The 23978-nt window shown below is 25.4% G+C and overlaps 1 protein-coding gene across 3 annotated transcripts in view; it reads right to left on the bottom strand.

Annotated features, from left to right (window-relative positions):
* The window catches only part of LOC129965441 (ATP-dependent translocase ABCB1-like), a 57957-nt gene that overhangs the window by 29483 nt on the left and 4496 nt on the right, over positions 1-23978 (bottom strand). For 2 of the 3 annotated variants that reach the window (XM_056079307.1, XM_056079305.1), the window contains exons 2-10: positions 18878-18935; positions 17883-18046; positions 14487-14711; positions 8806-8977; positions 7983-8107; positions 4509-4704; positions 3172-3285; positions 2070-2180; positions 1862-1987 (exon numbers count right to left, since the gene is read on the bottom strand). In XM_056079307.1, coding sequence (XP_055935282.1) covers positions 1862-1987; positions 2070-2180; positions 3172-3285; positions 4509-4704; positions 7983-8107; positions 8806-8977; positions 14487-14711; positions 17883-18046; positions 18878-18935 — 1291 coding nt within the window. Of the gene's footprint in view, positions 1-1861; positions 1988-2069; positions 2181-3171; positions 3286-4508; positions 4705-7982; positions 8108-8805; positions 8978-14486; positions 14712-17882; positions 18047-18877; positions 18936-21912; positions 21960-23978 lie in introns of those variants that run through there. The other variant, XM_056079306.1, reaches the window with a different exon arrangement.

The following is a 23978-nucleotide window of genomic DNA, read 5'->3' as shown; positions in this document are numbered from 1 at the left end:
AAAATAAAAATTCTGATTTCGACAAAACTAGATACTTATTTCACTCATGTGTGGGATTTTCTTTCTTATCAACTACGCATTATTGTGAATTGCTGTAAATATGAAGAATGCCATGAAAAGAAAATACATAAATACATTGCAGAATAAGAAAAACTACATAAAAATGAAAAACAAAAAGATATTCATCTATCCATATTCTATTTTTTTATGATTAAATTATCGAGAAAATGATTTGTAGAATGACCGTGAAAAATGAATATCAATCATATCGAACATTCATGTTAGAAATTGATGGAAAGCTTGAAGTTGGTTTTATTAAAAGGATTCACAGAACAAAAGTATAGCTATTGGAATAAAGTTTCACCTAACGATAGAAAACATTTCTTTCTTGACACTTCCTTTTTTTGCTTGAAGAGTAAACTATAGCCGGTACCTTTGATGTTGGTATGCAAAGAAGAATGTCTTACACAAACATTGGCTATTTAAACAACCTTCCTTTAAATGGAAATGTAAGTATTTAAAATGATGTCCTTTTTAAACATTTCTAATGAACTTTAATGCAAAATACACACTGCAAACATTTTACAAGTTTTAGTTCAAGCTTATCATTACATAAATTTCGATTCATCAGTATACATCAGAATAGTGCCAATAAACAGCACATGAACAGCTTAATATAAAACTTTTTTTTTATTTAAGAAAAAAAAAATAAGGATGGAATTCTTTAACAATAATTTTTATTCATCATGATTTAACGGAATTTTTATCTATTATAAAGATTTATTTATAAGAATCATGCTCAGCTATTGCCGTGAATAAAATTAAAAGGGCAAAAAGTTGGAAAAAATGGTGAGAATATATATTTGAGTGTAAACAGCTTTATAATGGAATTTTGCAGAGGAAGCATTTTTGGTACAGTACGCTTTCGTGTCAATTCAGAAGTTAAATTAAAGCCCGATTTCAAGAAATCAGAAAGTAATTATTTTTAGAATGAAGATAAATTGAAATTATTATATATGTATAGTTTTATTTCTGAATTCTAAAGCTTTTATCTAAAATATTTATACATAAGAAAAATCAGCTTTTATTTTAGTTTCTTGTTTCAACAATTTTTTTTAATTCTGACTTTTATAATAAATAGTTTTAATCCCTTTTCTCCTTTTATATAAATATTTAAATTATTTATATGAATTTTCTTTTTTTAAAAGAAAATTTTATTTCTGTATTGATCATATGTGCAGAAAATAAATAGAATGATTTTTAATTAGTTTTTTTTTTAAATGAAAGAAAATCCCGAAATAGAAAAGATTCAAACAAATAATGGTAATGCTTTGAATTTCGTTGCAATAGTTTTGTTGAACAACAAAATTGGTGATAATTACCCAAATACATTATTAAAAAATCGATAATATTCAGGGGAAAATACGGCAAGGAAATTGATATAATTAGAAAGATAATTTTTCTATATTGTGAATTGGAGTAAAAATAGTTTTTATGCAGCAATATGTTCTGAATTTAGATGTCCTACATCAATTGGCTTGACTTTCAGAGTTCCAACTCTCTCTCTCTCCTTTATTATCCGTAGAGGTAACAGTGGAGGAATTCTCTTGCTGGCTGTTATTTTATACCTGTGTGAAATCTTACAAATAAATGTGTTTCAAATGAAGAATCAATGAAATAAGAGGCATTGAGCTATTTTACAGTAAAATGAATAATTATTCGGTTTCGTTTTTCCAAATAATTTAATTGACAATTCATGTTAAGCATCAATTTATGATAAACATTTTTTTTCTCTCTACAAATGGGTAAAATTATTGTTTCAATACTATTTTCCTTTCAAATAAGCAAAATTTGTACTTACTTTCCCACTCTCTGTATCATAAAATCTTAAAATGAGTTGAATGATTGTACTTTTGCCGCAGCCACTAGGCCCAACTAAAGCCACCGTTTCGCCGGGCTGAATGTCCAATGAAACTCCACGTAATACCTATTAAAATTAATTGCTAGTTAGTCAGAATGAAATTAATCTTCACTAAAAGATTTTATATTAATTTTCCAAAAGTACTTACTGGAACAGTGGGACGAGCTGGGTAGTTAAAAAACACATCTTTTAAACTAATAAAACCATCTAAAGATTCAGGCTTGCGTCCGAGTAATGAACTGCTGTCAATCGTTGGTACCTGAATCAGGATGTGAGTGAAGGATATGTTATAAACGATAATTTTTTTGAAGTAAATAATTTATTATTCATAGCTCTTAAGGAGTATTCTAATAAAATTTAAATTAAAAAAAAATTAACCAGTTAAAAGTCATTAAAAAGAAAGTTATCAATTGTGTTCAGAGTTTAGAAAATTATTATTGCATTGTTTATCGGCATATAGTGTTATTTCATCGGCACTATTTAGTCATGTTCTAATAATTGCGGGAAAGAACTTATACCTCTAAAATAATGGCCATCAAATATTTTATAAAGTTTACATGCATTTGTATAGCATTTTTGGGCCTGGTGATCTCGATGCACGACCACTCCATTAATAATTTACTTCAACAATAAACCTAAAAAATATTATCTTGCAACCAATATTTCGTTTGGTTCAAGAATGCTTCAGCTCTAACGGTAGAATTTTGGAGATATTATTAACATAGGTGCAACTATCACAAATTTCGTCTGTCAAAGTAAACGAAGTGTCGGATTATCCATTTGCTCAACAGATTATTTTACAAATAACCGATTTATATTTGGGCAGTTACGTAACAAAAAATAGTAGAAAGCTAAAATGCCAGTATGATAAATCTTATTAAATTGCAAATCTTAACGCAATATCTCATAATAAAAAAATATCTAAAATATGAATAACTATCATTTAAATAATTAAATTTTTGTTAAAAATATCTAATTAAGAAATCAAAATTGAAATATAAATTTAATATTAAGTTATAAAAGTATTTAAATTTTCATTTCTCTTGTAAGACTTTCCATAACAATTGGAAATAATGAATGAAGAAAATACTTCTTTCAATATTAATTCATAATACACTAATGAAAATATTTCTTACACAATGAAGAAAATACAATATTAATTCTCAATACAGTGATCAAATTCAAAACTAATAATGGGAACAAAAAATAATATTTTATATGTTTATCATATAATATTTTTTCATACTTACCCTATCTATAATGCTATAGATTTTGGCAGCCGCTCCTCTAGCGAGTGCAAATGCTTCAAAATAAGGTGCGGTTTGACCAATGAACATAGAGGCAGACATGACGTTGAAGAAGACCTAAGTAATGTAAAGATAATTACCTTGAATGCTATATAAAATTATAATCCAGTTATCATGAAGTTAACATTTTAATTATTTCTGATTTAATGAAGAAGAATCAATTTTGTTATGTTGTATTTTTTGGGATAAAACTTCCCTTCTTATCTTCAAAAATTCAGAGATGCATTCAAATATAATTAAAACATGAAATGATAAATTTACAACATTTGTTTGATTTTTAAACATACTTGAAATTTTAGATAAAAATGCATGTCTTCGCTAAATAATTATTTTAATAGTAATAATAGTTATGATATTCCAGTTATTCAAAACTAATTTTCAGTCAAATAATTTTGTGTGTAATTAAATAATTACAAAATAAAACAATAAACATTGCCTGCATTGCAATGTTAGATTTTTTCCCAAACCAACATGCATATCTGATGGACTCTTTGATTGTAAACCTTCATAAATTGTTAACTCTTGTGTTAATTTTTAAAATGTATTTAGAAGCATATAGTTTCAAAAATTTATATGCACGTAATTCTAATTTTATTCACAACTTTATAACTCTTCTTCGGTTTATTTTCAGAGGAAACAAGATAATTATATCATCTGAATTAAAAGTTCATAGGTGAAATACCATAAAATCTCCTGAGGCTGATAAGAACTGATACGAAATCCTGTTAAGATAGAATGCCTCTGTTATATGGTAACATGTGTGACCAGTTCATATATTTCTGGAGAGACATGGCAGTGTGAACTATGAGAAAATTATTCTTTGTACTATTTATTAAAAATTAAATGATTCTAACTAATCATCTTTTCTGCGAGACTTGAAGAAATGTGAAATATCAAATAAGATATTTCGATAGTAATAGAAAAATGTGTAAATCCAAATGTGCTTATCAAAATTCAATATTTAGTGATGTAGAATAGAAATATTCTGATTGAAATTCCAGTGACATTCAATAATTTCTATTTTTTTAACGGGTTTTAACTATTTGTGGGAAGGAAAGAGAAATTCTGATAGTATAGATATTAAAATGCAACTATCAACAGCTTTGATAAGAGCGGCAGAATAAAAATGATAATTAATGTCACCATTGATCAGAAAATCTGATGAGATCTACGTAGATATAGAAATGAAAATTAATGCTTGTATTCAACAGAAAAAAAGGTAACGGTATCGACATTGTAACAGGATCTATTTAACAGCAGGAATAAAATTGAATGCTTACAATGATGAGAGTTCCTCCAGTGTATTCCTTTTCCTCCTTTGGTTTGTCCCAATCTTCTAAAATGAGTTTAACACCGTACCAGAAGGCAAGTGCGTACCCTGCAAAAATGCAAAACGAAGTAATGGCTGCTCCTAAGGCCGTCATTAGACCTCTCTTCACTCCTTTGTTTCTCGCTGGAGTCAGACAATTGTCATACCTGTGAAGTTTTCATACCCAATATGTAAAATATTCATACCCAATGTATATGAACAAATGATACAAATAGGTACTAAATAATAATTTGTTTAAATATTAATTTTTTTCATTAAATTAAACGATTGATGATTAATAAATAACAAGTTATACGACTTATTTATAGCTATTATTAATTTAAACTCTTCGCCATTCAATAATAAATGTGAATTATAGATGAAATTAAAAAAAACAAAACAAAAACAAATAAACGAATACTAAGAAAAGGAAAAAAAAAATACTCATTTTTTTTTCACCAAGAGAATTTTGATATACCCAATATATATTTAGAAATAAAAATCGGTATGAAATGAATCGGTTTAGAAATGAAATTAGGTATTTAGAAATGGAAATCACTTTTTGTTTGTTTTAGAATATTTAATTAAATTGAAAATCTTATAACACATAATATTAATGAGTTATTTGAAATATTTATATATACTTCCAACGGATTTTTATAAATAAGCCCATTCATATAATTATTTGCGTATAATTATGAATATAATATTAATTAACATCATTAGTAACAAATGATCATTTTTAGAACGAACGAAACTTATTGGTAATTAATTTAAAAATCGGAAAAAAATTAATATTTCGCCAACATCAATATTCTCTTCTGAATAATTGATTTTTAATTTTGTATTTTAATTTTTTTAAATAATATAAATTTATTGAAACTAATTTATATTATTTAAATATAAACTATTTTATAAATGTTTTTAATAAGCAAGCTTTTTTTATAAATTTTTTTAATAAGTAAAGTGAGGAAAATGAAGTAGCATCGAAATTTTATTGTTAAATACATTTTTATCTTATTCTTTTGTGTTTCATATGCCGAAGAAATGAAGAGTTTCTTTAAAATGCACCATATCAGCAGTAAAAAAGATTTATCTAAAATTACTATGGAAACCACAAAGATAAATCACACAATTTGCACTCTTAAATATTATTTTTCATAAGAAACTTTTTTCTGTTTATTTGTGTTGTAAATAAGATAAGACAATAGATTTCATTTGAAGGTCACTTAAACATTTGAAATATCCTTCAGAGTTTTCGAGGATATAGATAAAAACAATACTACAGCTTTAAGAGATTTTTTTAGATTACTTTTCTTAGCATTGTTATAAGCTTCTGCTTTATCTAAAAATCATTATGAAGCATATGCAGCGCAAGAAAGAATTACAAATGATTAAACGCATTCAATTTCGGACAAAAATATTTATTTTCCATTTGTTTTTTCTAAATATTTCTATTTTTTAATATTTAATGCTAATTGTAAATTTAAATTATTAATTTTATTTGTGCTATTTCCTCTAAGATAACTTAAATAAATTCTATTATCTGTACGAATTTATGTTAATGTTATTTATAGATAAGTTACTATGTTATTTAGATTTAACTTTTGAATTTCCGGTTTAAATTGAATTTGATATTCCAATGATATATTTGATTATTAATATTATATTATCCAATATCTTATGCCTGTTTTTAATATTAAATGCTAAATGTGAATCCGAACTCATTAATTTCAATTTTACTATTCCTCTAATCTATTAAACCTATTCCAGCAACGATAACATAAATAGTATATACTATTCATATGAATTCATATTAAAGGTTAGTTAAATATGTTACTATTTTATTTAAATTTACCTTTTGAATTTATGGCTCAACTGAATTCATATTATAAATTATTTGCTTTTAGATCGGATATTTGATAATTCATCGTTATATTATCCTATGTATTAAGTTTATTGGCAACATCCCTTTCTCAAGAAAAACAAAGCTTTCAGCTACGAATAAGCTATTAATGGAATTGGAAATTTTATTGATTTATACAATGGTTTAATTCAGTTTACAATAAAAAATATTATTTAATTACAATTTAAAAGGGAAGCAGAGCAAAGGTGTACTATCTTATTAACAAATAGATTTTATATGTGTGAATTAAATCAAGCAAATATGTAATTATGTTGTCTATTTTTTGATACATCGAAATCCACTGTTTCTCATGAAAAAAAAAGATCTACAATAATTGATGCCATAATGTTTGTCATCACGTTTATAAATATCATAGAGAATTATGAAAGCGCAATTCTCTCGCACTATACTTTCCATTGTTAAATTACGTAACTCTTGTGATTTTTCAAAACGTCAATAAATCAAAAAGGAGTAAATAGTCACTAAAAATTAAAAAAGAAAATTTCAAGACGATGATGGCAAGCATTCTGACATCAATTATTGGTTCAGAGAGGTATTATAAATTAATAATACGTTAGCATCAATAAATCATTTTCACTAATTTTCGTATTTATTTTAATTTCAGCCACCTAAAAACGAATTAAATTATTTTAAGTTTAGAATAAAATAAAATGGGTTAACTGTCACCAGAAACAAGCGTGAAGCTGTTTACTAGTGACAATTTTCTTCAAGGAAACGAAATTTAATCATTCATTTTGCACAGTGCTTTAGTTTTGGTGTCATACAGTATTGAATCTTTATGTCTGTTTCTTAGAAACTTAATACTATTCCTTCAAATGCTTCGAAGAATGATTTGACAAAAATATTATATTTAAAAAAATGTATTTCAATTCTGCACTTGAAATAAGTAATTTTGTTCGAAAAAAATAGACTCTCGGAGATCATCATTTCAACTCTCATTCTCAACTTTCACTTAGTTGCATCTTAGTTGTTTTTGGAATTACGAAATAGTAGTCGATTTTCGGTATGAAGTTGAAACTTATCTAACATATTATCTAACCATCTCAATGACTTATGTCTGTGCCTTCTTCTACGTGTATATGAATATGATAACTCAGAAACGCATAGCAGAATATTTCTAAACAGAAAATACGAGACATAATAGAAGCCTGACGTTATCTTTTTAAATTCTTTTATCATAATTTATAAAAGATAAATATTTTTTAATTCTCTAAAAACTTATAATCAACAAATCTAAAATAGTTAAGTAGTCAAAATATATGCGAGTCCCAAAAATACAACATAACTCAGTTTTTCCCATTCATTTAAATTATTCAGATGTAATTTTATAATTCATGACAATTATGGTTTTCCTTAAATTCTTAGTGATAGAAATGGATACCTGCCTTTTTTAATGTCCTTGCAATCTTTAAATAATGCATATTACGCGCTATAAGATACCGCAAGCTTATTTTTTTCGTTTCTCTCAGAATTTGTATAGAAATTCAAGTAACTTTGCACATTTAATAGTTATTTCACCTTTGGATTTCTTTTCTTTCTCCCCCGAATGCAAACACCGTTCGTATAGATGATAACACTTCTTCGGCGACAGCTCCTGCTTTTCCATAGGCCTGCATTTCTTCTCGAGAAACTGATGCTTGCACCTGAAATGAAACAAATTCTAAATCCACTAGTTGTTCTGCTATTGTGATGATAAACTCAGAGTATGGTTGGAAGAAATGAAGAATTAAAATTGAATTGAAATACGTTTCAACACAATCATGTTCAAACGGTAAAAATACACTGCTGATTCTACAATGAAGAAGGAATTGTAAAAAAAGAAAGATGACATTAACAAAAAATCTGAGTATTTTTATAGCACAATATTATTCAAATTATAGAATTTATAGTGCTTTCAATAACGAAATAAAAATTATTTCATAATAACTCAAAAATAACTGTTTTGTTGCAGTCCATTCTATGAATTTTTGCTATTTTTTAATGATGATCCGTACTATAATTTTTCCTCATGCCCACAACAGTCTCATAAACTAGTGTATTAACATAACTTCAGAAAAAGAGACATATAGATTAAGATCTGGCAATCTCGGAGGCCGAGTAAGGAAGCCACGCCATCTGCTTACGTCAGATATTGTTAATCTGCGTTTCCTCTCCTCTGGCATTGCCATCTGTGTGTAAATTTTCAACGAATACAGTTAATTAGCAATATATTTTTCATTTCAGTGTTTTTTTACATCTAGAAGTTTACTGAGAATCATCTGAGTTTATGAATATCTTACAAAAACTAATTCTACATGCAATTTTCTAACAAACAAAATTGAATTCACTAAGTGCCATTTACCTTTGACATGACCGCCATCGCGATAGTGAGAACAGGCGTCACTGAAAGAATAACCAGACCTAATTTCCATCCATAATATAATCCAACTCCAACGCAAAGGAAAGTGGAGGAGAGAAAACTGACGCATATCCCTACTTTCTCACCCATGCCATCTTGTATTCTCGTTAAGTCGCTGAAAGAGAAAATTAACTGATCAAATATAATGTCATAAAATTGAGGTTTCCTATTATTCTTATATTACCTAATATATCTTCTCTATATTGTTACAGAATTTTTTTCTACAAATATCGTCAATTAATCGTAATAAAGCAGCGCATTTAATCTCTAGTTCAGCAGCTTGCTTGCTGTCTAATCTAATCACACACGACTTCTCTCACACGACGACTTCCGATACACACGACTTCTTGCAGCTTCAGAGTGTTTGTCTTTTATATTTCCGGGAGGTGGGGCTAGAATCATCCAGACCATCAGGGCGTATCTGAATGTATCTTGGTTCCGACAGGACAGGATTTTGAAACTTCTCGAACTTTCCAGTGTGATCCATTTTGTCGCTAAAATCGCCAAATTCATCGCCAAACCGCCAAACACTCGCCAAATTTGTCGCCAAGCTCTGAGGTTATTGACGCGGCACCCGCTCAGCATGCACAGGACAGATCGAACAACGGTCTTTATTATGATGATACTATTCATGCCGGGTAGCAAAATTACAGATTTGTAACAATATTTATTTTATAAAGTAGAATGCCCATGCGAATGTGTGTCAGCTCTTATCCAATCTTGAAGAAATTTGATTTATGATTTCTTCAAAAGAGAGACTACTATCAACTTTTGCAATTCCGCATTCTTAATTAAAATATCATTAATTAAATATTGAACTAGATTTTATCTTAATTCATTACTAAGACATTTGTATGGACAAATACTTCCAGTAGAAACATTGCAGACACAGAGATTTACTTTTTTAACACTGCTTTTTAAAAATATTTCAAGTTTTCTTTTGTTTGGATTAGATATTTCAATTTTCTTTCAAATTTAAATATCGTTGTTTTTCCATGGATCTTGACGGTTTATAATGAGTTTGCTAATATCTATCATTTTGGCTTGAACTTATTGAATAAAGTTTTATTTCACTTGTTAAATTTTTTCAAAGATTTTATTACATTATTTTTCGCAATAAATTTAAAAGACATATAATTTTAAAAAATGTGTTTTCTCTTTATAATTATATACAGAATTTGGGTACCTTTCTAATTTTTAAATATCTTTAATTCAAATATTTTTTCACTGTTAAAATTTTACGTATTTCTAATTTTGAAGTAACTATCGTTACTTGCTATTGCATATTTTAAAATTAAATTCGCCTTGCCAACAAATTTAGTCTGAAATCCTTAAAATGTTACGGATTTCTAACTTTGAATTAACTTCCGTTACCTGTTGTTGTATATTTTAAAATTAAATTCATCTCCCGGACAAATGTAGCCCGAAATCTAGCCAACCATAAAATCTAAGAACTTGCAAATGGCAAGAAATAATTTCTTGGATATACCAAATTTAGTTATATTTTGCCACTTTCATTGCTAGTTAATTTTTTTTGTTGTTATTTAGTTTGACCTTGTGGAGATACTCAGTTTTCAATGAATATTAATGCATTTTATTTCGAAAGAGACATAATACAATTTCGAATAAATTTAAATTTCCAATAAACTATTATTTTTTAAATCTTACCAAGTAGCTGACATTTTAAATAAATGCATTTCAAATTGAAAGTTGAAATTGAAAATTGAAAAACCAGGAGAGCCAATATTCTGATGAAGTAGATTTTAATATTGCTATAAAAGTTATAGCAATGATAATGTCCATACAAAATTATTTAATATCACCTCAACTCATGTATGTATAGTCACAGGAGTAAAACAATAAAAAGCAGTGTAAAATATCTTTTAATATTTAAAAAAAAATATTAAAACAAGAAAAAAATATTTATGGCAATAAAAACTTTTTTATTTTTTTAAGTGATGTAAAAAAAAAGAGTTTTTATGAAATTATGTGCTTTTAAGTTATTAAGAGAAATGAAAAAAATTCGAATTATTTTTAATTGAAAGAAATAATTGATATTTTAAAAGTCCTTTACTTGATGAAAATACTTATTCCCCAAGATATAACTATCAGTCAATAAAGTCGGTCTAAGTCAATAGCCTACTCTGTAAAATCCTTTGTTTACTTTAATGTCTGTTGCATCATGTCTGTCGTATGATGCAACTTCCACATAATATGCCAGCCTAATAACAAGAATCATGTTAAAAAGCCAATAACATCGAATTCCATTTTCCAATTTTAAACAAAAAATTGCTTTATTATCTGGTTGTCATGACTACTTTAATAAATTACAACCGTGATGTTGTCATTGCTCTTATGATAAGAAAGCTTCGATCAAATAATTTATTTCTTCAAAATACAATTATTTTCACATAAACAAACTCAATGTTTATTCGAATGTTTGTACTTCATTTGACCAATCTCGTTTTTTTTGCTAATTACTAATTTTGTAAATTATTATTCATTTAACATTCGTATTATTATTCATTTTAAATTATTATTCATTTTAAATTATTAAACATTCAAATTATTATTCATTTAACATTCGTATTATTATTCATTTTAAATTATTAAACATTCAAATTATTATTCATTTGAAATTATTAAACATTCAAATTATTATTCATTTGAAATTATTAAACATTCAAATTATTATTCATTTGAAATTATTAAACATTCGAATTATTATTCATTTGAAATTATTAAACATTCAAATTATTAAATTTATTTAAATTATTAAATATTCGAATATTTATTTGAACATATTATTGTCTGTAGTAGACATTAAAGTGTTGCGTTTGGGAGAATTTAATTATTGTATTACCAGCTGCTTCAAATGCATTTACTAGATTTTATATATACGAATTGTATATATCCCAATTCAGTTTTGATAATGAATCCAAAGTCCATAAAATAGTGATTCTGTGTTGAATAATTACGTCAGACATTCAATTTCTTATAAAACATATCTATAAGAATGAATTCTGAAACTTTTTAAAGTAAAACCATAACAAAGAATTTCTTTTAAATGTCATTTATTGAAAAATATTATTTTCTAGGCCTTCATCGGTTTAGAAGATATAGTAACATCATTTTATCAGAGCGTAAGAGATAACAACACACCTTTTGAGGAGAAAATGTATAGATATAAATATATCTTAAATAAAAAAAGGTAACAAAGGTCTTTTGCGTAGGACGTGAAAAATTTCAAACATGCTCTTATGAAAGATAAATTTTCAAGCTAATCGAAGTTCCGTTTACGCCGGAGGACAGAACATTCAATAAAGTTTTAAAATGATTAATATTGATTATTAAGAAATAAGAAACATGCTTTAATATAAATTAAACATTCTATTTTTCATGAATAATGCACTTTAAGAAATTGGAATTTTTAAAATATCGATTGAGACTCCAAAGTTGTGTAATAACTTAGCAAAAATTAATAGAATATTGAAATAAAATTTCCAAACCTTGTAGCTCAATCAATTTATTTAAATAAATATTAAATAAAATATTTATGATAGATACAAAATATTATTCTTTAAAAATTATCACTGAAATCAGAAGCCTTAAGACAAAAAAAAAATTAGTTCATATACCAATGGAACTTCTTCACGTGATAAAAGTTATTGTGTATATTATCTAATTACAGGTTTCTTGCTCGGTATTAGATTGTCACTTCCTGCTCCTTCTTATAAGATGCTCTGAATTCCAAAATCAAAATGGTGCGTTTATGATCTGTAGTGCTATGTAACTATATTTTATTCCACTTAGAGGAAACAGAAGAATTAATTGATTAAATCATTGATAATTATAATTAATAAATTATTTTTAATTATAATTAATCAATTACTTTTTAATAAAAAGCAAAATATAATTGCTTTCATATAAATTGGAAGAAAAATGCTGCCTTAATTAGGGCTACAACAGTAAAGGGCTACTCCTAGGAAATATTAATATTTCTTTGAGATAATAATATTATCATTTTTCTAACTCACGCAAATTTCACAATTTATGACAAATGCTGGCCATTTTCAGAGAAAAGGATCAAAGAGAGAAAATAATTAGTTATAACTTTAAAAAATATTTTGTTTCCTTTTTTGTAAAAATTTTTATATTTTGCTTCAAACCTTTTCATTAAAAAATTTTTTCTAAAACATTCTTATATCGTTATATGAATACTTCTATTAAAATGGTTAGAAAAAGTGCACAAAAGTAGAAGCTAATACTATCACTATTTGCCTAAGATGTCAGATATCCTCACGATATTTGATATTCTGAAGGTGACACAATATCTAGAAAATATTTTAATAACATTGTAGAGAATTTCGTGAAAAATAGGAATCAATGACCATGCATATTAAACTGTCCTTATTAGTCTTCATTCATTTCAATGTTTAAATTGATATAATTTCCAACGCTTTCTTTGTTCGATGAATTTTGCCATTTTTAGTCTTGCATATCATATGTAAAGCAATTTCTTTTAGTATACTTTTGTATTTCCTATATGACACAATATTTTATTTCTTGTTGTTAATATATGGTTAGGTGATTTAATTTATATTTATGCATTATTTTATCTCTATATATCTTTAAAAATATAAAGTTTCCTTTTTTTAAAAAAATATTAAAGTGACTTCGGTCTATAACAAATAGAATAGAAATAACTATCAAAAGAACAACACAGCTAAATTTTTTTTAAATGTAACTATTAATTTAGATTTTTTATGACATTTGCAGTGAATACAAAAGTATCGATTGAAATTAATCTTCTTTTAAAGACATTATTTCTATAAATAATATAGAAATTTTTATTCTTCATTAAATTATTATTTCTATTATTTCTGAGTGACAGACAAGATTAATATGAGTCTCAATAATTCTTTTATAACAATACATAAGAGAAATGATAGAAGTAATCAGAAGTAATTTTTAAAGAATGCTTGGAAGTTCTATTATTGAAACATGTATTCCAGAATTCCATAGCAAAATTAATAATTCTTTAGCAGACTGTTGAAAAAGTTCATTCAAATAAGATTCTGTCTCTTAAAGAAAATGACGAGCTACCGCCATTTACAAGATTTGTACTGCTAAGAAGTTTATACACGCATACTAATATTTTATTTTCAAAGGAGTAAGTGTTAATAATAAACCTACTTTTAACAAAGATAACACTCTGTCAAATTGCCAGCAGTATAACATAATCTATCTAATTACAATTGTCTTATCAGAGACTTAAATTTTTGCTGACCCAATTTTCAACACGTTGGCTTCTGTAAAACAGTTTCTGCATATAAAACAATTCATTACCTAGAAAACTGTCATGTCATATGTAATTTACTTACAAATTAAATCAGTACTTTCTTGTTATTTACACTATCTAACTGCATTTACGAGGAAAGCACATATTGTTCTTCTCATTTTCTTGTATAGTGATTAATTTAAACAGTTCTTACACGCAAGTTTATTGTTTTGGTCATTGATAATTTATTAATAATAATCAATTACAATATATAATATGAAAGTGTTTTTCTTGAATTTAATACGTATAAGTGAACACAATTTTGTGAATTAATTGTGCTTACCCGGTAATCCGACTTGCGAAATCTCCAGTTTCATTAGTATCATACCATCCGATGTCTTGTTTAAGCACGGACGACATAAACATGCAACGGATTCTGAATGCTTGATTGGCAGCGGCTAGGCTGAAGAAACTGACCATTATGTAGTTGCAAATCAAAAAGGCTACCCCGCAGCAAGCATTCCATATGCAGAGATTCGTTGTTTCATGTAGAAATTCTTCTGTTGTCCTAGAAATAAAATAACTTAAGTTTTATAAAGAAGAAATTAAATAAAAGAAAATTACCATAAAAGAACATTTAGGATTTTTAAATTATGTTTTCCTCATTTTCGCTGTATTATCCGTTATTTACTATAATAATCTATATCCTTAATTTAATATATTCAGCAATCCTTAATCCGATAATCGTTTTTCATTATTTTTTTATTCATCTCTCTGATTATTGAATGGGATTTACACTCTTGAGTTTTAGTTCTTTCATTTGTCTTTATAAAAGACTGACATTTGTCTTACATCTCAATTAAATAAAAACGAATATCATGTTAACATTCCACATGAAATATTTTTACATCAAGAGCCATAAATTAAGTAAGAACATACTTTGAATGTTGTAAATCTGCACTTCGGAACGTTTTTTTTTTTTTTTTTTTTTTTTTTTTTTTTTAAATAAGTGTTCAAAGAAAGAATCAAAATGTAAACAAAAGTTTAGGGGTTTTTTTTGTAATAATTTCTGAACATATTCAATTTCAAAAAGGATTTTTACACTTTTATACACTCTAATAAAAGATCTTTTCAATGATACCAATTTAATAGGTACATTTTTTAATTTTTATAATTTTTATTAGAAATAGAATTATGAACAATATTTTACAACACTTCTTTTAATTATTTTAGTGGAATTTGAAATTGTTTTATAGTTGTTACAAATATTTTGTCTTGAATATTTTTTTTTTATCTTTGACAACCATGATAAGGAGATTCGGTGCATATTTAGTGAATAGGTTTCTTTTAACAATATATTTCAATATCATGTCTTTTTTTTATTTTTTCAAAATTTTTTGGTAGGTATATATATTTTTTCAGAAAATTCTTTAAATTCCTTACATTTCTAACTATTGCTTTTTCTTTGTCATATAATTAGATGATAAAAAATATTGCCAATCTTATAATTTGAAGTTTTGAAACTGAACTGAAAACTTATGCTATTATGAAGCGCATATTACAAGCTTTCTTTAAATTCTACCTTCACGGTTTTGACACTTATAAACTAAAAATAATATTCTAAAATATGTTCTAAATTTTATTCTCGGTAATTTAAAATTTCAATTTTATTTCTATTATCAGATAATTAGGTAAATGGGAATCTAAATGATTTTCGAACAATTTTTCTGTATTACTTATGTTATTGAAAACATTTTCTACTGGCTAGCTATTCCGACAGTAGGCTAGTGAATTAAATAAGCTATAACTAACTATAGGCTTTTAACCTGATTCTGTTAGCAGATCTGGCAAGAATTAAATAAATAAATACATATGACTTCGAGACGGACTATAATCTAGGTCATTATAATTTTTAAAAAATATACAATTAGCAATGATTTAAAAAATATATATGTTCACAATTTTTTTATATAAAACTATATATGTAAAAATATTTATATCGAGTTTTTAATTAATTTTAAATTACGTAATTCTTTTTTTAATATTTTTCTATTAAAATCTCATTTCATAAAACTATTAATGGTGAAAATGATTCCTTTTTTTCTAAGAAGAGATAATTCATATTTGTCACTTCATTCATTGCCAAACATTTGTAATTAAACAATTACAACAAATATATTAGAAACTGAATGGATATTTTAATTCAAAACACATGTTAGCTTGAATCAAGATTTTTTTAAAAAAAAATCAGAACAGAAAATTACTTTAAATTTCGGAAAGATGTGATTACAGCACTGACGCAAAAAACAGAGTTTATTCAATCTTTTAATGTGTCAAACGGAACAAAGTTGATTGCGATTGTGCGTGTGTTGGATGTCAGTCAACCCCCCCCCCCCTTGCAAAAAAAAAAAATGTAAATTGTTTTTTAATATATTTAGGGTACGTAATAAAAGAAAAAAAGAAGAAAAAAAAACATTTCAAGTTGAACTGATTTTTTTTCTGCAATAAAACAGAAAATCAGAGATTATAGACTCATAGATGTAAGAATCTTATAACTAACAGCCATCTGTGCTGCATAGTTTGGTTCATAGAAATTTTTTTTTATTTTTAAATAAATCATCTGTTTATAACTTGGTATCTTTTGTTTCTTCTATTTATTGAATCTTATTAGAGTAGTTTTAATTGATTTAATATTAGAAGTCACGGACAGTTGTATTTGTTATTCAATTGAAACATCATATGACTTGATGTTCTTAAGAAAGCTCTACACAATGCACACAACAAAAAGCCCATGTATAAGGATACTGAAACAAAGATATTCAATAAAAGAATCCTTCTTAAGTGGTATATTGCCTTATACTGTATTTTAACTTCCTTTTCTTGTTCTTCATGCAAGAAGTGCTGTTAACATTCAAAAAATTCTAAGCACTTCGCTTGAAGTAGGTTAATCAAAAATCGAAGAACAAATAGCCAATTAGAGTAGAATATGGGATATTCTACTTAAAAACTTTGTGATCTGATTTTTTAAAGAATGAGATAATAAGATAAAATAAAACATTGAAAAAATACATTGGGATACAGATATGGCCCAAATGATATTTCTTGTGGGTAGCATCGTGCCTATTTGCAGAAGATATTGTACATCTCCACGATGTTGTTCAATGCCGGCCAATATCGTGAAGATATCATAATAATGTTGTTAGGCGTTTTGTACTAATAGAATGCACGCGATCCATGAATAAAAAATTTACATGCTTACTATAGATAATTGCAAGCACTATGTTATTTCTAGATATTTAAAACTTATATCCAGTAAGTAGTTCATAAAAATGCATCTGTTGCAATTTCAATCTAAACAAATTAATAAAAGAAATTTATTAAAAAATAAAACTTTAATTTGTGCACAAACAAGAATTTATATTATTTTTTTACTATTTATGTTTTAATTCCTGATTTTATATAATAAATATTACAGAATACTTAAATAATTTTTCTCATATTCATTAGTAGGTGGTTCCATCATTACTGAATCAAAACTGAAATAAATTAATCTATGAATTGATATTTAAAATTTGAAAAGATTTAAACAGTATTTTCTAAGTGGAAATATATAATTGTACAAAATATTAAAACTCTATCACAACATTTATAAACAAATAAATTAGACATTTATTGATATATAAAACTGATTTTAAATAAAAAACAACTCATTTTTATTGATTTCAAAGAAAATACTTACATTGTTTCATTTGTAAGATTTTTTTTCGACAGATCGTACAGAACTAATTTATCAATGACTTTCCCAAAAATAATCATGACTGCAGGCATAGAAGCTCCAGAAACTATTGCAATTATCAGAGCAACTATTATAAAAAATTTGTCCAATGAACTAGCATACCTAAACTGTAATTTGAAAAAGGAAGTTAATTTATTTTCATGGAATGGAAAATAAAACTGTAGATGAATTTATCTAAGATAAATAAAAAAATTTTATACATGCATAAATTACGCATACTTTATAAAACATTTACGCATCAGTTAATGGCACAATATAATTAATTGAATCATATACCATGCACTCAATAATTCTTCTATGTGTTTTTTGGGTAATTAAAGATTATGATGTATGAAAAAAGGAGCTTTTTTTAATTCAAAGAAATTTAGGTTAATATTAGTAGAAAAGCAAACACATATTTTATCATATATATTAGAATTCCTAGAAAATTTTAAATTAAGATTTATATCTTTTCCTCGTTTTTTGAAACTATATGTTATATAGTTATGCTTATAAATTTATGTTTTAATTCGTTTAAAATTAATTTTAAATAACCAAAAACGTTATGTTTCTTATTTTTATCTTTAATAAAAAATGTTTATTAAATAAATTTTAAATAAAAAGGAAACATTATTTTTGTTTAAAATTTAATAAAATGATATTAAATTCTAATGTTTCTAAAATTAAAAAAAATCAAGAAATTTGATTAATTTAATTTAAAAATTGTGATTTTTAAATTGAGATAAAATTAATTGTGATTAAAATTAATGAAATTTTACTTAAAAATATAACGTTGTAAGATTTTTCTATTTCTATTTTAATTTCGTTATAATAACGTGTTAAAACTGAGTAATAGTTATTGAAAATATAAACAACTTGTAGTGATAAGGTATTTTACTATTTATATTTAATAAATCGGTATTATGACATATGCTTTATGTAAAATATCATATACTTACTAATTGAAAAAATCCCACTGTTGGGACTTCCGGTTTCGTTTCTTCTTCATCCTCTTTCCTGCAAAATATAACAAACAAGTAATTTTAAATAAATATTATTTATCAAAATGTTTTGAACTTCGGATTTTAACATCAAAATTAAAAAAAAAACAGTTTTTTTAAATCACAAATTTGTTTTAAAAGATTTGTTAACTAAATAATTTTGTTTCAAACATCACCAAGCAACTTTTTTTAAAAAATAAGAATAAATAAGTTCCAAAACAAACTTCACTCAAAAGGATTAAAGAACCACGAAACCAAACAAGAAAAATCATTAATGATGATGAAAATAAACTTGATTTAATTGTCTAATCATGCTACTCATTATTCTTAGGAATAAATTAATCGCATTAATTAACTCTTAATAAAAATAATAAATTTCCCAAAAATCTAACATAACGTTTTAGAGAACATAGAATACTATATGAAAATTGTGTGACGTCAAGAAACTAATTAATCAAATTAATGAATCAAAGATTCTAGTAAACAACATTCTCTGATAAATTATTTACAGCTGCAAGTGTTAAAAATGACACAATAAGGTAAAGTAATCAACTTATTATCATAATAAACACACTTTTGGTCAGATTCTTCGTCAGATTTTGCCTCCATTTTTCTTAACCCTTTTTAATAAGAAACTTGCATCTACCCAATGGTCGAAACATCGCCCACAAAGTAGGACAGAAATATCGATCGACTAGCTCGTCCCTTAACCTTGACATATGGCTCTGTGCTTTATCAACAGCATTTTTGTTACAATCGATCTTCAATATTCGAAATTTAATCACAGAGAAACGTGCATTTAAAAGAACCTTTTTGTGAGAAGTACGTGTTCAATGTACGCTCAAATGTAACCCGATATGTGGGTGACATCTTCCGTCAACTTCTTCCTACGAATTTACGATTACTTCCTTAACTAATTAAAAATATACGCTAATATGAATGGTGAGATTGTTCAATTGTATTAGATAAATGTTTTCAATTGATACATTTGATATAGTTTTAAGGTTCACCATTTTAATTCATTTTCCATTTAAGATAATTCGTGACATTGAAAAATAATAAATTAAAATATCAAAGTTATTTTTATAAGTAATTTGCAAATTAGCCATTCTGATGATACCATAAAGGCTTATATACAAAATAATGAACAGTGTCTCCTTCCTTGTTGCGAGAACATGGGAAATTTTTAACAACTTTTAAATATAAATTAATGAATTAATCATTTGATAGCATTATATTTCGACATCCATATGATAGGAACTTTATACCAAAAATAACTTTAATGTATCTCTTAATTTAAATTTAAATTTAGAACAATTCTTTTCCTTAAAATGTTTTTATAATATTTAAGAAAATACTTTTAATTTAAATTTAAAACAATTTTTTTCCCTGAAAATATTTTATAATATTTAAAAAATACTTAATTATTAATTATTTCTCAATTATTAATTTTTTTATATTTAAATTTGATTTACTGAAATGTGTAAAACAATTCTGGACATAAATTTAAAAATTCATTTAATATATAAAAATTATTTTATATAATTTTTTTCAGACAGAAATTCTAATAAATGGGGATTTTAAGCAGCCATTTTAACGTTAAAAATATTAAACATTTGAAGTTTCATTGCTTGCTTAGCTCAAAATAAATTTTAAAAAATATTTGTAAATATTGAAAATATTTCTTTGTTATTTTGACCTAACAGTAAAACGATAAGAGAAACGAATAAAATAGAAAAAGGGGTTTTATTCGGCATATTTTTATTATAGTATGCACTGGTTCAAATTAATCGTTTAAAGACTGTGAAATCTTTTAATTTACATACAAGTCAGATGCCTTTTTATAGATATAGATTTAAAAAATATGAATGAAATATTTATTTATGATTGCAGTTTCGTTATTGTTTAAAATATTTGTGATAAAAGTCATCTAAGTTAATGAACTCAATATAAAAATTATGCATGCATTAAACATATAGTTATGTCTTAACAATGTAGGGAATCTTGATTTTACATCATATTTTTAACTAGATTTTTTTTCCTAAAAATGAAATTTTGAAAATACTTTTTCCTACATATCCCGAGTTGATAATGTTTTGAAAGTTTGTGCATTTAGGAATCAAAGAAAAAAATACTATTTAAAATTTTTCTTAACATCATTATCAGGTAATAGGGTTTTTTAATTATATTTTTATTCCATACTAATAATGCTACCTGGTACTGAATTTGGAAAACGAAATAGTTTCAAAATTTCGTAATATTTATAATAATAAATTCTAAATTAATGAGTTAAAAGTAGACGAATAATAAACTAAAAGTATAAAAATGAAGAAACGTAGAAAATAATTTAAATAAAAAAATATATATATACTTTTTAATAACAAATAAACATGTGTTTTAAAAATCTGTTTTTTTAAAAAAAAAATTATGTACATTTTACAAAGTTTATTTACAGTTTTAACGTTTTTATGTCTTCAGCTTAGTAGGAATATTTTATTGATAAAAATATAAAAATCACAATTTCTAAAAACATCATTTTATACGCACTTTTTAACTGCCTATTGTGTTTAAAATAAATCTACATAGTGAAAATATTGAAATCATCTTTAAAATTTTTATGTTTATAAAATTAGCGGAAAACAATTTAATTTCTTGACTACATGGCTTTAATTTTTAATAAACAAGGTCAATTCCTGAAATTGCATAAAAATTGTTCAAATATAATATCGAACAATTTTCCAAAACTGCCAGAAAAATAAAGATTCAAATAATTAACATGGACAAATTCTGAATGCAAAAAAACTATTTAAAAAGCAATAATAAGCAGTTTATCAATGTTTCATATATCATTTAAGCGGTAAGTGATGTAGAATTATTAAGCAAATGAATAGATATTAATCATTCAAAACACCAAAAGCATTTTTAGTTTTATCAGTTTTTGTAAAACAAAAAGTTTATATTATTGAAGGCAACATCTATAACATCCAACTTACACAGTACTCAGTTTCACCATTTGTTAACAAGCTTGTTGTAAAACAGGAAATGAAACAAGCTTAAAATACGCTGGAGGTTGATTCAAACATTTCCTAAATTATTAATAATTTCTGATTAAACGAAATATAATAAACTATCATAATACTAAATATATTTTCAATTACAATGCGCTGATAAAAGTGAGAGAAAAGAACAAGGAATATTATCTAAGCAGAATCAGTGAGAGAAGAGACTTCATTATTTTTTTAATATAATCGTTAAAACAGCTATGATAACCAAAATTTGTGCATTCTTACCGATAGTAATGCTAAACGCTCTTTGCGGTAGGCACGGAACATCAGAGCTCGACTCCAAACTATGAACTAAGATTACGTAACACTAGGAATATCGATCTTGGGATGCATATTAATGGCTGACAAAAATAACTCTTAAAAAAAAAACATGCAACAATTGTTCCGTGGAGGTTGTTAGTGATGTGCGAAATGTTTGCTTCAAAAAAAAGGTGGTTTGATTTGGATATATGATAATTTTTAAATGATGCAATTAATCATGATCGCAGGCTTTTATATTTATTAGATTTTTTAATGGTCCTGTGTATTTTTATTTTATATTATTTTATCTAATATAAACTTGTCTTTTAAAGAATGGTTTAAAAAGCATGATATAGTTATTGAATGTGAATATTCAATTCCCAGATTTTAATTCTTTACATTTTGTCTAATATATTTATTTTTACGTTGTAATAATTCTTCTACAGTTAAAAAAATCTAGTGATTATTATTCAGTTAATTCAATATTATTGATTAAAATCGTGAATTTACTTCACCTTGTCTTAAATCTTCGTCGAAGCTTTCTGAACTTTTAGAATTGCTGAAACTGAAAATTAAGTTTACACTTAGCATGATTTATATTTCGAATATCTTTGCATCATCTATATTATTTAATTTAATGTTTATCTTATAAAAATTAACCTTTTTGGAGTGCCTTGAAAAAAGCCCATTAGATAATTTCAAATATATTTAGTGCATATATTAAATAATGCTATTTTTTGAACACTTCACATAATATCAGTATTAGGACTTTGAAATATTTATCAGTGCAATGAGTTTTGTTTATAAGTTTTTGATCTGTAACCATTAATGATTGATATTGAATCAGATGGAGATTGATAGTAAAAATTATCCCAAGAAAATCTTCACTTTTTTAAAAGCATTAATATTGTCGAAATATTTTTAAAATTAATATTGGATCTCTTAATGGAATAATTGGTATGTCGATACATTTTGTTTTGTTTGAAGTTGCTTATACAAGTTTTAAAAAATGATACAAAATACATTATATTTAATTTCCGAAACATATTTTAACGAAATGTTTTTTTGTGATTAAATTCATATTTTATTTTTATAAAGTTAACGACAATTAAAAATATGTTTAAGTGTATTAAAAAAAACTGATATTTTGATTTAATCCCATAAACTGGGAAGCATTCCACTTATTGCAGTAATAATGTTTAAATGCATAGATAAAAATGGATCTGAAATTTAACTTTTAAAATGTAAATGGTGACAATTCCCAAGATAGAAGGGGCCGATGTTTTCAATCCTACTTGAAAAAATTTTTTTTTCCGTCAAATTTTGGCATGCATTTTTTTTTTCTTTATTAATATATGGAATTCTATATTATAATATTTACAAACATTCTGCATTTATTATTTACATTTTTATTTTTTTGAGTTGTAATATTTTTTATGAGATTTATAGTTTCATTTATAGTAAAAACTATACCATGTGTAATTCTTGATTGACTTTTCTAAATTGTATTTTAAATACACTAAATTTAATGGACTTTTACTGTAATTATTGAACCTGTGTACGCAGTGTGCTTATTCTGGAACAATTCTATTCAGAATTTTTTTTCCTGTATTTGATTTGTGGTAATGAACTGGAAGATTATCACATCACGGTACATTTTCGATTTTTTTTTATCAAAAGAAAATACTTAAAGAAACAATTATTTTTTGCTGTTTTATTAATGAAAACAGAATATTTATTTTACACGAACTAAG

The sequence above is a fragment of the Argiope bruennichi genome, chromosome 4 (assembly GCF_947563725.1).
Source record: "Argiope bruennichi chromosome 4, qqArgBrue1.1, whole genome shotgun sequence".
NCBI classification, from domain to species: domain Eukaryota; kingdom Metazoa; phylum Arthropoda; class Arachnida; order Araneae; family Araneidae; genus Argiope; species Argiope bruennichi.
This window is presented reverse-complemented; position numbering and strand designations above follow the sequence as displayed.